The following is a 12,766-nucleotide window of genomic DNA, read 5'->3' as shown; positions in this document are numbered from 1 at the left end:
TATACAAGGAAACACACTGAAAAATAGTACAGTAAATCAAAATGCAATTCTGAAATTTGTCAAAAAATGCACCAGAAGGCAAGAAAAAGAAAACAGAAACAGAAACAAAGGGAAAAAGGGAATAAACAGAAAACAAAAATTAAAACAGCAGAAATTATCCTGACTTGTAAAAAAATGAATGTAAATGGTCTAAATACATCAATTAAATAATATAGACTGATAGAGTGAATCACAATAATAAAAAAGACCCAGCTATAAACTATTTCACTTTGAATGTAATGATATAGGTAGGTTGAAAGTAGAAGATTAGACAGAATGGCCACTATCCAAAAGATAAGAAATAGCAAGTGGTGGTGAGGATGTGAAGTAAAGGATACACTCCTACACTGTTGGTGGCAATGTAAATTGGTCCAGTCACTATGGAAGCAGTATGGAGGTTTCTCAAAAAACTAAAAATAGAAATATCATATAACCCAGTAATTACGCTTCTAGGAATTTACCTGAAGAAAAACAAAATATATGGTTCAAAAAGATGTATATACCCCAAACACAGTTAAAGTTGTATTCATTATTTTACAAGTGAAAATAATAAAAATTTCTGTACTATAAAAACAATTTCCACAGTTATCAGAAGACTTCTCTTTCTGGTGTAAACTTTCATAAAATGAAAAATACAGAACTTCCCCAACTTGATAAAGAATATTTACCAAAAAAATCCTACAACTAATATTATAGTTAATGCTGAAAGACTGAATGCTTTCACCCAAAGATAAGGAACAAGGTATGTCCATTCTCACCCACCAATGTTATTTAAAACAGTAGTGGAAGTCCTAATTATCATAATTTATGCAAAAATAAATAAATAAAAGATAATAAAAAATATATAGATTGAATAGAAAACAAACAAAATTGTCCATATTTGTACATGAAATAATGTTCCATGTAGAAAATTCCAAAATAAACTTCTTAGAATAGGTGAGTTCAGTCACCAATCAAGGTCAAAACACAAAAATCAATTATATGTCTATATAACAATGAATATGTGGAAACTGAAATTAAATATGGAATGACAATTACAGCTGTTCACAATAAAGGGGAAGTACTTAGGTATAAATCTAATAAAACAGAGGGCTTGCATGCTGAAAAATATACAACATTGAAAGAAATCAAAGAAGTTCTAAGGAATTGGGAAAATATGTTATGTTCATAGATCAGAAGCCTGAATATAGTATAGAACTCAGTTCTTCCCAAGTTGGTATATAGTTTTAACAAAATTCCTATCAAAATCCTAGCAACATTATTTATAAATACATACAAGTTTATTTCAAAACGTATATAAAAATTCAAAAGAACTAAAATAACTAAAATAATTTTTATAAAGAAGAATAAAATGGGAGGAACCAGTCTGACTCATTTGAGTACCTATTCAGCTATAATAAGAATGATGGAGGGACAGACACACAGATCAGTAGACCAGAATAGAAAACCCAGAAATAGCCCCTCACAACTGATTTTTGACAAAGGTGCAAAAGGAATTCAGTACAAGAAGAACAGCCTTTTCAACAAATGGTATTGCAGTAATTGAATATTCATAGGCAAAATTTAAATTGTTTTTTTAAATAACCTTTGCCTCAACCTCATACTGTATATAAAAACTGACTTAAAATGAACCACAGATTTGGATTGAAAACTATAAAACCTTTAGAAGAAAACACAGTAGAAAGTCTTCAGGACCTGGTGCTTGGTGAGAGTTCTTAAAGATGATACCAAAAGCAGGATATATTTTAAAACCTGTATAAACTAAACTATACTTAAAAACTTCTGCTTTATGAAAAACTTTATTAAAAGGATGAAAATAAAAGTACAGACTTGGAGAAAATATTTGCAAGCCAAAAACCTGAAAAGGGACTTACATTTAGAATACATTTTTTTAAATGTTTACACTTCGTAAGAAAAATGAACAATTCCATTAGAAAATGGGCAAAAAACACAGAGACATTTCCTAGAAGAGGATTCAAAGGTGGCAAATGAAATGAAAAGACTTCCAACATTATCAGTCATTAAGAAAATACAAATTAAAACCATAATGAAATATTTGCATGAAATATCACAACAAAACTATTAGAAGAGCTAAAATAAAAATCAGCAACAGTACAAAATGATGTGAGGCTGTGGAGAAATGGGATCTCTAATATGTTGTTAGAATGCAAAATGGTACAGCCACTCTACAATATAGTTTGGAAGTTGATTTTTAAAAATACTAAAAAGATATTTATAACATGATAGGATGATCACTTTTCTGGGTATTTGTTTCACAGAAATTAAAATCAGTTTGCACAAAAACCTGGAAATGACAGTTCAGAGCAGCTTTATTTGTGATAGACCCGAACTAGCAACAACAAAAATATCCTAAAATAGGTGAATAGTTAAACACATGGTGATATATCCATTCCATGGACTAGTTCACAATAAAAGGAAGAAAGTATTGGTATAAAAAACAACTTAGATTGATGTCAAGGGCATTATCCTATATATATACACACACACACACACATATCTATCAGTTACAGAAAATATGACAAAGGAATAAAACTAACAAGTCACAGTATGGTGTCAAAATATACAAGATAAAGGACCTTAAATCTTTCACAAGTAACTGAAAAAGGGTCATAGACTTAAATGTAAAAGAAAAAGCTATAAAATTCCTACATGATGATATAGGAGAAAACCCTAGACAATGATGATGCTGTTTTTAATGCAACACAAAGACACAATCAATGAAAGAAATAATTGATAAGCTGGACTTCATTAAAAATGAAAACTCTTCTGCATAAGATAACACCAAGAGAATTTGAATATAAGCCATAGATTGGGAGAAAATGTTGCCTGATAAAAGACTGCTACCCAAAATATACAAAGGACTATTAAAATTCAACAATAAGAAAAAAAAAGCTGATTAAGAGATGAGCTAAAGACTTTAATAGAAACCTCATCAAAGAAGATATTCAGATGGCAAATAAGCAAGTGAAAAGACATGCCACATCAGAAATCATCAAGGAAATGGAATTGAAAATGAGATACCTCTACACACCTATTAGAATGGTCAAAATCTGAGAAATGAACAATACCAAGTGCTGATGAAGGTGTGGAGCAACAAGAACTCATATTATTACTGGTGGGAGAGTAAAATGGTTCAGCCACTTTGGAAGATAGTTTGCCATTTTCTTACAAAACTTAACTCTTACCATATGGTCCAGCAATCACACTTCTTGGTATTTACACCAAGGAATTGAAAATGTATGTCCACACAAGACCTACACACAGATGTTTGAAACAGTTTTATTTATAATTGCCAAAGCTTGGAAATAACCAAGATGTCTTTTAGTAGGTGAATGGATAAATCCAGATACTGGAATATAATTCCGGAACTTAAAAAAATGAGTTACTAAGCCATGAACAGGTATTGAGGAAACTTAGATGAATATTACTAAGTTAAAGAAGTCAATATGAAAAGACTATATACTGTATGATTCCAATTATATGACATTCTGGAAAAAGCAAAACTATGGAGACAATAAAAGACTAGAGTTTTCCAAGGGAGAAATGAATAGAAGAGCACAGAGAATTTTTAGCATAGTGCCATATTGTGTATTATACCATAATTGTGTCTATACATCATTATACATTTGTCCAAACCCATAGAATGTACAATGCCTAGAGTGAACCTTAATGTTAACTATGGATTTTAAATTTAAATGATCAGTATGCGTCAATATAGGTTCATCCTTGGTTAAAAGAAATGTGCCATTTTGGCAAGTGATGTTGATAATGGGGGAGGCTATGCATACATAGTAACAGAGTATATAAGGGAAATCTCTGTACCTTTCTCTAAATTTTGTTGTAAAATGAAAACTGCCCTAAAAAAATAAAATCTTAAAAATATATATACATATATATGAGATAAACATCCCAGCAGTCACAATCAGAACTTCTTAGGAAATAAAATGAAATAACAATTTATATAAAATAGAATATTAGTTTGAAGGCATAAGATTTTACATTCCTGATAGTCTAATAGAAAGTATTAAATTTAATATTTATTTTTAAATATGCATTTGAAGTCCCTAAAGTACTTTTGGAATGAGAGGAAAAATCTTCAATAAATAATGATGTTGATGAGCTTTTCCAGAATCTATGCAAATATGTAATGATACAAACGTAGTTAAAGCTGTATTCATTATTTTACAAGTGAAAATAATAAAAATTTCCATACTATAAAAACAATTTCCAGTTATCAGAAGATTTCTCTTTCTGGTGTAAGTGTTTAGGTGAAATTTTCAGGGCCATTGCATGTAAATGGTTTGAAGAGATCTGAGAATAGCATAGGCATCTCTGCACCCCAATCCCACTAACATCTTTTCTTACCATTTCTATTTAACAGCTAAGGTGATACAGTGGTAAATGAATGAATATATGATACTTACATAGAGCTATTCAATATGGAAATGACTTTGTTTTTCCTCTCCTTTATTCAATAGCCATTTCATGAGTGCATACCGCCATGTAGCTGTCACTATATAAAGAGATGAATATTTAAGTTAGTTCTTGCCCCGAAGAAACTCACCATCTATTTATTCTTTTATTTAAACCAAAGTGTCACAAAATGACAATTTCTTTTTAAAATGAGAACTATCAGTTCAACTCTGGCTTAAATTAAAAGCTCCCACAGAGAAATCACAGAAAGATATTTATGGTCAGCCATTAAATTCATTACGTCCTTGTTAAACCGGGCCTCTCAATTACATAGCAGGTAAATGTAGAGACTGAATTAATGAGGAGGAACTATTTTTGAAGCTACAGAAGTCAAATAAAAATACTTCTGTTTTGACCACAAATCTGTTTTTTTTTATCTTATTTGGAAAGCGTAAGTTGGTATCTAATTTTAGAAATGTAACCTATAATGGACTGGTTCTCTACCTGACGTGACTTCTGCACCCACTCCCTTAATCCAGAGGACATTTAGCAATGTCTCCAGAAATTTTGTTTATCACAGCTACTGGTATCTGCTGATGATACTGGCATCTAGGAAGCAGCCTGAGATGCTGCCAGCATTTTCCAATGCACAGGGTAGTTCCCAAAACAATTACCTGTCCATAAATATCAAAAGGGCCTAGGCTGAGACACCTTTAATACAAAGAAAGATTTTCCCACCCTCAACACATTTCCTGAGTTTTGTAGTTCTCACAATGACCTGCAAATCATCACTATAGGGCACTTTAAATTGAGAAGGTGCTCCAAGCTTAAACTGGCTTAACTCAAATAGAGGATCAATTATGGCCCAAGTTAGAGAGCTGTTTTCTTATATGTTTTGTTTATAAGGGTTCACTGACCGACTCTTTCAGGAATTACAAAGTGCTCTCATTAGCTCTTTCCATTAGGTCCTGGGACCTGTCTTGCCTAAAATTTCTCATGCCTAGACAGTGATAGCATAAAAGATGTATCTGAGTTTACTCAGTCATTATCAGAAAACAAATATCAATTTATATTTTAATTTTTAACTTAATAACAATCTCATTTACACTGCAGAGTGACAACCAAGCTTTTATTAAACTAAGGAAGATTAAGAAGCTTCCTTTTAACATTACCTTTCCAACATCCATGAGGTCAGAGGACATGACAAACAGGGATGTAAACCAATCTAGATAATGACATAGTTAGTTATCACAATCAGGTTCCACCTTTCTCCTTCCAAATAACTCCATACTGGTAATTGCATTCCTACAAATATTAGAAATTGAGCTTTAAAAACAAAATAAGTGTTTGTGACTCAAAAGGAAGTAGTAATTCATTCCAAAGTTAGTTCTGAAAAACTCTAACCAAGCAAGTATCCTATTACACCCACTCCAGCCCTCACTATCTAAAAAGTTCAAACAATGCTGATACCTGTTCTTGATACTTTAAAAATAATTCTAAGGAACAATGTGAGATGGGAAGTTTTCTTTCTTTCATTTCGTTGTGCCTTTTCATTTTAGTTTTCCCTCAGAAGAAGCCAAGACTGATAAGATTTAAGTCTCTATTTAAAAGAAATCTAGGCCCTCAAAAGCAAATACCAGAAACCCTGAAAAATCCTCTCAGATATATGCATTTAGAATGGTTGAGGGGAAAAACTGTCATCCCTAGTCAAAAGGACAGCAGAAGTATATATAGTAATAGGGTCTGCCCCATGGACATGTAAATAATCTCTCCAATAGTCCATGCATCTGTAAACAAGCTTTAATTATTGCTTCCTTTAGATAGGTTTTGTGAGAATTAAGTGCCTTGTGATCAGTGAATGGAAGTTGAAATACATAAAGAAATAAATAAACTCTTTGCCTTTAAATAGAAGTGGTTCCAGTTTCCTTTTACAAGCCTGAAGGGTTGTTGTACATATTAAAACTGCTGCATAGCTCCATCCCTGGTCGCAGAAATCCACCTCCCACTCCTCTATCCCAGCCCATGAAGATGTCAGATCTCTGGGAAACAGCAGTTACAAAAGGATGCTTTTCATAGCTTGTAGTAGAAAACTCTGGCACACCTTCCCTCCATAAAATAGCACTAAACTGAGTCACAATGCCCGAAGCTGTGCCTTCTGCTTCTCTTCAGTGGGGTCTAGATCATTTCTACAGAAAATACTAAATAATACTGCATAGTTTTGCCCATGTATATAAGACATGCCGATTCTTCTAATACTCCTTTTGCCCTAGATAAATTTAAGCTTTATCCATCAGTGTACCATGCGAGAAAGTGAAAACGCAGTTAACTAGATGACAGTATTATCTAGGTATCTGGCATCAATATTAGCAAGAGTCTGTCATTTCACAATTATTTTCCTAGCATACCAGACGGTAAAGAAAATGTTTTCATTCATCCGCAAATGACTAACATTTTATTGATGTTTCAAAATGCGGTTGAATACTATTGCCGAGCCGGGTTTGAGAGTTAAGTTTGAATACTAATAACATCAGTAACTCCTGCTGTAAACGTCTCGGTTAATTGCCTAGCCTTGGAGGGTCAGTGCAGCAGGGAGGTGATGCCGGTTTAGGGCCTCTCCGATCAGTCAGTCTGGGTGGTCACAGGTGATGGGAACCCTTCCCTTTCCCCATTTTCCCCGCATATCATGCGCGGTGATAAAAATCAGTCTGAACACCGCTACCGCCAAGCAAAACGACTCCCTGCCTGCCTCATAAAGAGCTCAGTCTGGGGAGGTAGCCGGATGCTGACCCCTGCAGAGATTATTGCTTCTGTGCGCTTTGCGAAAAGACCCTGCTAGCATTATGGAAAACGAGTTAGGGATGTGCTAGGTTTTGCTTTTTTTATTTCCTTCAAGGGAAGATGGACTGGGGTCAGGCGAAGAAAATCTTCAAAGGCTGCTTAAGGGGGAAAGAGATGGAAGAAGGGAAGAGTGGATGGGGGGGGACGCACGCATATTTTTAATTACTTGTTCTCTATTTCACTTCCCCGCTCTCTTTCCCAAATTCCTCACTTAATAAGATTGATTGGTGTAACTGCTATTGACTCCAGCTTCGGTTCTCGCAATGATCTGCAAATGGCTTGAAATAGCTAACGGATCTTTGAATCGAGAAATGAGTTCCAGAAGGGAAGAAGTAGAAAAGGGTAGAGGGCGGCCCCAAGTCCAGCACCTCACTCTTCCGTGGGCCAGGACTGCAGCTCGCAGCTGCCGAGCGAGCGGTTGAGGGGCTGCGGCGTGCGAAGCAGGGGTAGACGCACTACACTGCGGAGGAGAAAGCTTGTGGAACCTAGTTTTTTATATGTACAAAAATATAAACCTGTGACTTGTTAAATACGGTAACTGTGCCCCTACCTAGATGCGGATGCACTGATCATTCGCCTGATAGGCTCAAACGGGTTAAACTGCCTCTTACATAACAGGACTGCTTGGCTCTACACAATTAAAACACTTGATTGCAGTCTCTCCCCAACTCTGCAGCCAGGCACGACCCGCCTGGTCCCTCCTATCGCGCCTGCGTGCCGCGCGGCGCAGGCCTCGTGCGCGCGCATACTACACACTCTCGTACACGTTCGCATACACACTCCACTTTGTACCACACACACACACACACACACACACACACACACTTTGGTGTCAACACAGAAGCGGGGCGGGGTGCGGGGAGGCGCCCTCCAATCCATATTGACTGACCCAATAAACACGCCAGGTGCTCTACCGCAAGGCCTTACGTGCACCTCTCAGATCCCCTCAAATAGCAGCCCCCTGCCACCGTTCCTGCCTATTTCCGAAAAGAGGTAAATACTGAACTAGTTGGCCGCGTGTCAACTGCAGCACGGCCGCCCAGGCGAAATTGGAAAAAATAAACAACGACACCTCACAGACCAGGCGTCATGATGGCGCCGACTACAACTTGGAGGACTTTAAAGTTACGGTGCCTCAAGAGGTAAAACGCATCGGAGAGGGAAAGCAAAGCGCCCCTCTGCTCTCCTCACCTCAGTCCTGCACGGAGACTTTTCAAGCGAAGCATCACCCATTCTACTACCTATGACAGGAAGGGAAGCGTTCTGTCCACGAAGCACATCTCTTTCCCTTTACTTTGCATAATTGTGATACACTTCCTCCTGATAAATACATTTTTTCTTTTTCCTTCTTCTCTTACCTTTTTTTATTCCCTTCATACCATTTCCTCACCGCCAGCCCCCCCCACCACGTCCGCCCGCCCTCCAGGATGCATCCCAGTCCCCGGGCGGGGTTGCTAAGGAAACGGCCGCTTGGCAACGCGCGCGAGCCCGGGGGCCGCCGGCCGCCGCTGAGCTCCGCGCAGCTTGTGCTGCTGCGATTGCAGCCGCCGCCGCCGCGCCGCTCGCCCTGCCTCCGCCGCCGCGCCTCCTCCCGCACTCGCCGGCGCGCTCGCCTCCTCGCTAGATGGTGTGCGAGCCGCCCGAGAATTAGACACACTCCGGACGCGGCCAAAAGCTACCGGGAGGAGGTGTAGTGTGGTGCCAGGGGGTGGGAGGGGCGGGAGGGAGGGAGAGCGGAGAGGAGCAGGAGGGAGGCAAAAAGGGAACACCCCACAACTAGAAGGGGAAAAAGGAAAGAAAAGAAACCCACCCACCACCAGCCCCCCACCCCCAAAACAAAATAATAAGAATAATAAAAAGAAAAGGAAAGGAAAAAGAAAAAAAAAAAGCAAAGAAAAAAAGAAAGAAAGAAAGAGAAAAAATCGTGTGGCGCGCCGCCTGGTTCCCGGGAAGACTCGCCAGCACCAGGGGGTGGGGAGTGCGAGCTGAACGCCGCTGGAGAGTGAGCAGCCCTAGCAGGGATGGACATGATGCTGTTGGTGCAGGGCGCTTGCTGCTCGAACCAGTGGCTGGCGGCGGTGCTCCTCAGCCTGTGCTGCCTGCTGCCCTCCTGCCTCCCGGCTGGACAGAGTGTGGACTTCCCCTGGGCGGCCGTGGACAACATGATGGTCAGAAAAGGGGACACGGCGGTGCTTAGGTAGGAAGAACGGCGTGCTTTTCGTACTTGTCTCAGTCTTTCTCTCTGTCTCTCTTTCCGCCTTTCTTGCCTCTTTTAAACCGAGCAATAATGCTGGTGGTGATCACCATCAAAAGACCACATTTGAAGAAATCCAGATGCTGATTCTGCCCTGAGCTCTGGCCCCTTTACTCTGGGGCAGGTAGCAAAAGCTGGACTCGTGATGCTAAAGCACTTTGCGGAGCGCCAAGTAGCCAGGGGATGAGTGAAGTGTGAGGTTTAGGAGGGGCAGGTGCCACTTTGAAACCCAATTCACAAGGTCTCTGTTTCACTGACACAGGGTACTCTTGGAGAGTCTGACAAGTTTATCAGGTTTGTTTCTGTTTTACTCTAGGCTTCAGCGACTTTTTCTAACTACTGCCTCCCTGTTCCCATTTATTTTTCTTCTCACTTGGACGCTTAGGCTCAGTTTCTCCTTCTTCGGCGTTCTTTCTTTCCTCTTACAACTTGCTCCCTGCTCTCGTTTCTTCCTCCATCTCTTTTTCCATTTTTTCCCACTTCTTTCTTACTTTTTTCCCTCCATTGTCTCCTTTCATCCTTTTCGCTGTTTCTCTCTAGGCTTTCCTCCCTTTTCTGTTTTCTCGTGTTTTCTCCTCTGTTTTATCTCCACCACTCTAATTTCTGGTCTTCTTATTTAAGCCTCTTCCCTCCACCCTTCACCTTTCCTCATTCCCCGTATTTCTTCCTCATTAATGCCCCTGTTCTGTGTGTTGTCTTCCGTTTTGATTCACATTTCCCATTCTCTCCCCATAGCCTTTCCCATCGCTATCACAATCACATGAGTGTTTGGACCTCTAGCTTCTTCCAGTACTGTTTTCTCACCCTCACAAATCTCTTTTTCCTAAACACCCGCCTGCACATATTCTCTATTTCACATCCTCACACACACTGGCACTTCCATGCTCTAACAACCACTTTCACATTCAGATTCTCTTTTACTGTTTAAAAGGCACACACTCCTTCACAGCTCCACACATTGTCACTCACACATGTGTACATATGGTCCCTCTCTCTCCCTCCCCTCTCTGTTTCTCTCTATTCCCTCTTTCTTCCCTCTTTTCTCCCTCCTTCCATCTTCTGTTTTACTTGTTTATCTCATTCTTCCTCTTCCCTTCTTTTCTGTAAGCTTGAGCACTGAAATGTTTTTTCATTATTGAACATGGACAGCCTGATTTTATCCCTAAGAAACACTGCAGAGTGAGCTTCTGTAAACATTTTCTCTCCTGTGAAAATATAAATTGATGATCATCAGTGCTTAGATCTAAACAAGGCTAAACACCCTTATTTCTTCGTTTCTCATTTCCCTACCTTCTCCCCCAACACTCTTACCTGACATATACCTCTAATCTCCCTGAAAGATCTTCTTTCTCTCCACTGGGTGGTATTTGGCTAATAAGTGTGGATTGCACAAAATCAGTATACATGGCATGTCTAAGGTGAAAGAGAGGGGGTTATGTGTCTCTTTGAATGATGCAACATATTTTAAATTAAATAATCTGGGATATGGGCGTGGTATATGACTTACATCTTTTTAAACACATTTATATAAAGTCCAATTTCTCATAGAAACTGTTACTGTTTTTTATATACATTAATAATGTGCTTCAATAATATATGCTATCTTTGCTGTAAACAAAATGTACACTGGATCTATACAAAAGCAACAAATTGTTTTAACTTAATAAAATACCTTTTCATTGTTGGTAAAAGCAATGAACTCTTTGTCACATAGGGATATACATTAAACCCATATTTATGTTCTTCATATTAAGTTTGTTTTGAAAGTTTGAACAGAGGTGGTGAGGGTGAAACACTGTCTTCAGAGGCTGCAAACACATATCATGTGAGATACAGTCTCTGTTTGTAGCAGCATATTGCTTATTGGCAATGAGCATTAACATTTTCAACCCAAAGGGTTTGTTAGACTGCTTGTCTTTTTGGTGATGTATCTCAGCAGTTTATTTCTAATGAACAATCTAATACATATTGTGGCTAATTAAAATAACTGGACCTACATTCTACTTCTAGGAGACCTATGTTGAGTTCACTCATTGCTTCCAATAGTGAGCTTCTTTAACTAGTGGGGACAATATCTTTCCAGTGTTGTTGTTTCGTGCAGTCCTTGTTTACTTCTGTCCTGTACTCATCCATTTTTATGCTATTTTCTGAGTTTTGTAATATCTTATGGAAATAGTGATTTTTAAACTTCTAAAAGAGAATACGTTTGTGTCTCTTTTAAGTGATGTTTCTATCAATTACACTGGTTACATTTTTTTAACAAACAATCATTTTTTTCTCATATGAAACAGAAATCTGATTTGTATTACTTTTTACACAAAGTAGTTTGCTTATAGTAATTCTATAATTCTCCAGGGAGGATCCTTTTATTCACCTTTTTTATTTTGTCCACAGACTTCAAGCTATTTTTATATACACATTTACAAGAAATTTTCTCTGTTAAAAAAATATTAAGTGGAGTCAGTTATTTTTCTTGACTTTTTCTTCTGCAACTGACGTTTACTCTGTTCATAGGCCCATATAGTCAGGGCTTAATGACTAATAGAGTGTATGTAAGTCAGTGACATATATTTCATCAAAAGTCATGTTACAAGTTATATTTTACATTTTTACTTTGGATACTTTGGAGTCATATTTGATGTCATACTCTAATTAACTGGAAAACAAAACAAAATTTGCATTAAAAAAGATATCCACTCCCATTAAAATACATAATCTAGTTCTCAAGAGAATACTATTGAATTACATGATATCATTTATTAAGCTTTACACAGTATACTCAGTTTTTAATGCATCACATTCCTCAAAGTGTCTCTAATAAAAAGCGAATAGTGGCATAACAGTTATCAAGTAACTTTAAGTGCTAAAGGCCTGAAAGTGCAAAAATGTCAGTCAGTGACTCTGTTGCTTGTGGTTACATTAATGAAACAGAAGTTTAAAGGTCAAATGATATATTTCTATCTCCTAAATGTCAGAATGTCTGTTTTAGAGAAAAGAATCAAGAAAAACATAACTTTCCTTAAGTGGTGTTATATAATACAACAATAAAATTAATTCTGTGGATCTACTAACTATGCCTATCATTTTGTAAATTATCTTCTCTGTTTAACATTAATAGAGGACTTTAGTGGAATTCCATTTAATAATTTCAACATTCTTATGATTTTAACTTTGCCTTTTAAAGTTAGTGAAGCAGTATGT

At 37.8% G+C, this 12,766-nt stretch overlaps 1 protein-coding gene and 1 long non-coding RNA gene across 4 annotated transcripts in view; one reads left to right on the top strand and one right to left on the bottom strand.

The window, feature by feature from the left end:
* LOC118914929 (uncharacterized) overlaps positions 1 to 8,650 on the bottom strand; it is a 63,469-nt gene extending 54,819 nt beyond the window's left edge. The window contains exons 1-2 of the long non-coding RNA XR_005025804.2: positions 8,503 to 8,650; positions 4,485 to 4,573 (exon numbers count right to left, since the gene is read on the bottom strand). This is a non-coding gene — a long non-coding RNA (uncharacterized LOC118914929). The remainder of the gene's footprint in view (positions 1 to 4,484; positions 4,574 to 8,502) is intronic.
* Positions 8,651 to 9,116: 466 nt separating this feature from the next.
* Positions 9,117 to 12,766, top strand: part of NEGR1 (neuronal growth regulator 1) — a 922,397-nt gene continuing 918,747 nt past the window's right edge. The window contains exon 1 of one of the 3 annotated variants that reach the window (XM_057500326.1): positions 9,117 to 9,508. In XM_057500326.1, coding sequence (XP_057356309.1) covers positions 9,333 to 9,508 — 176 coding nt within the window. In that variant the 5' untranslated portion in view covers positions 9,117 to 9,332. The remainder of the gene's footprint in view (positions 9,509 to 12,766) is intronic. The other 2 variants (XM_057500327.1, XM_036890276.2) reach the window with 2 other exon arrangements.

This window comes from Manis pentadactyla, chromosome 4 (genome assembly GCF_030020395.1).
Source record: "Manis pentadactyla isolate mManPen7 chromosome 4, mManPen7.hap1, whole genome shotgun sequence".
NCBI lineage: Eukaryota > Metazoa > Chordata > Mammalia > Pholidota > Manidae > Manis > Manis pentadactyla.
The sequence above is the reverse complement of the archived record's forward strand: the minus strand, read 5'-3'. Positions and strand labels throughout refer to the sequence as shown.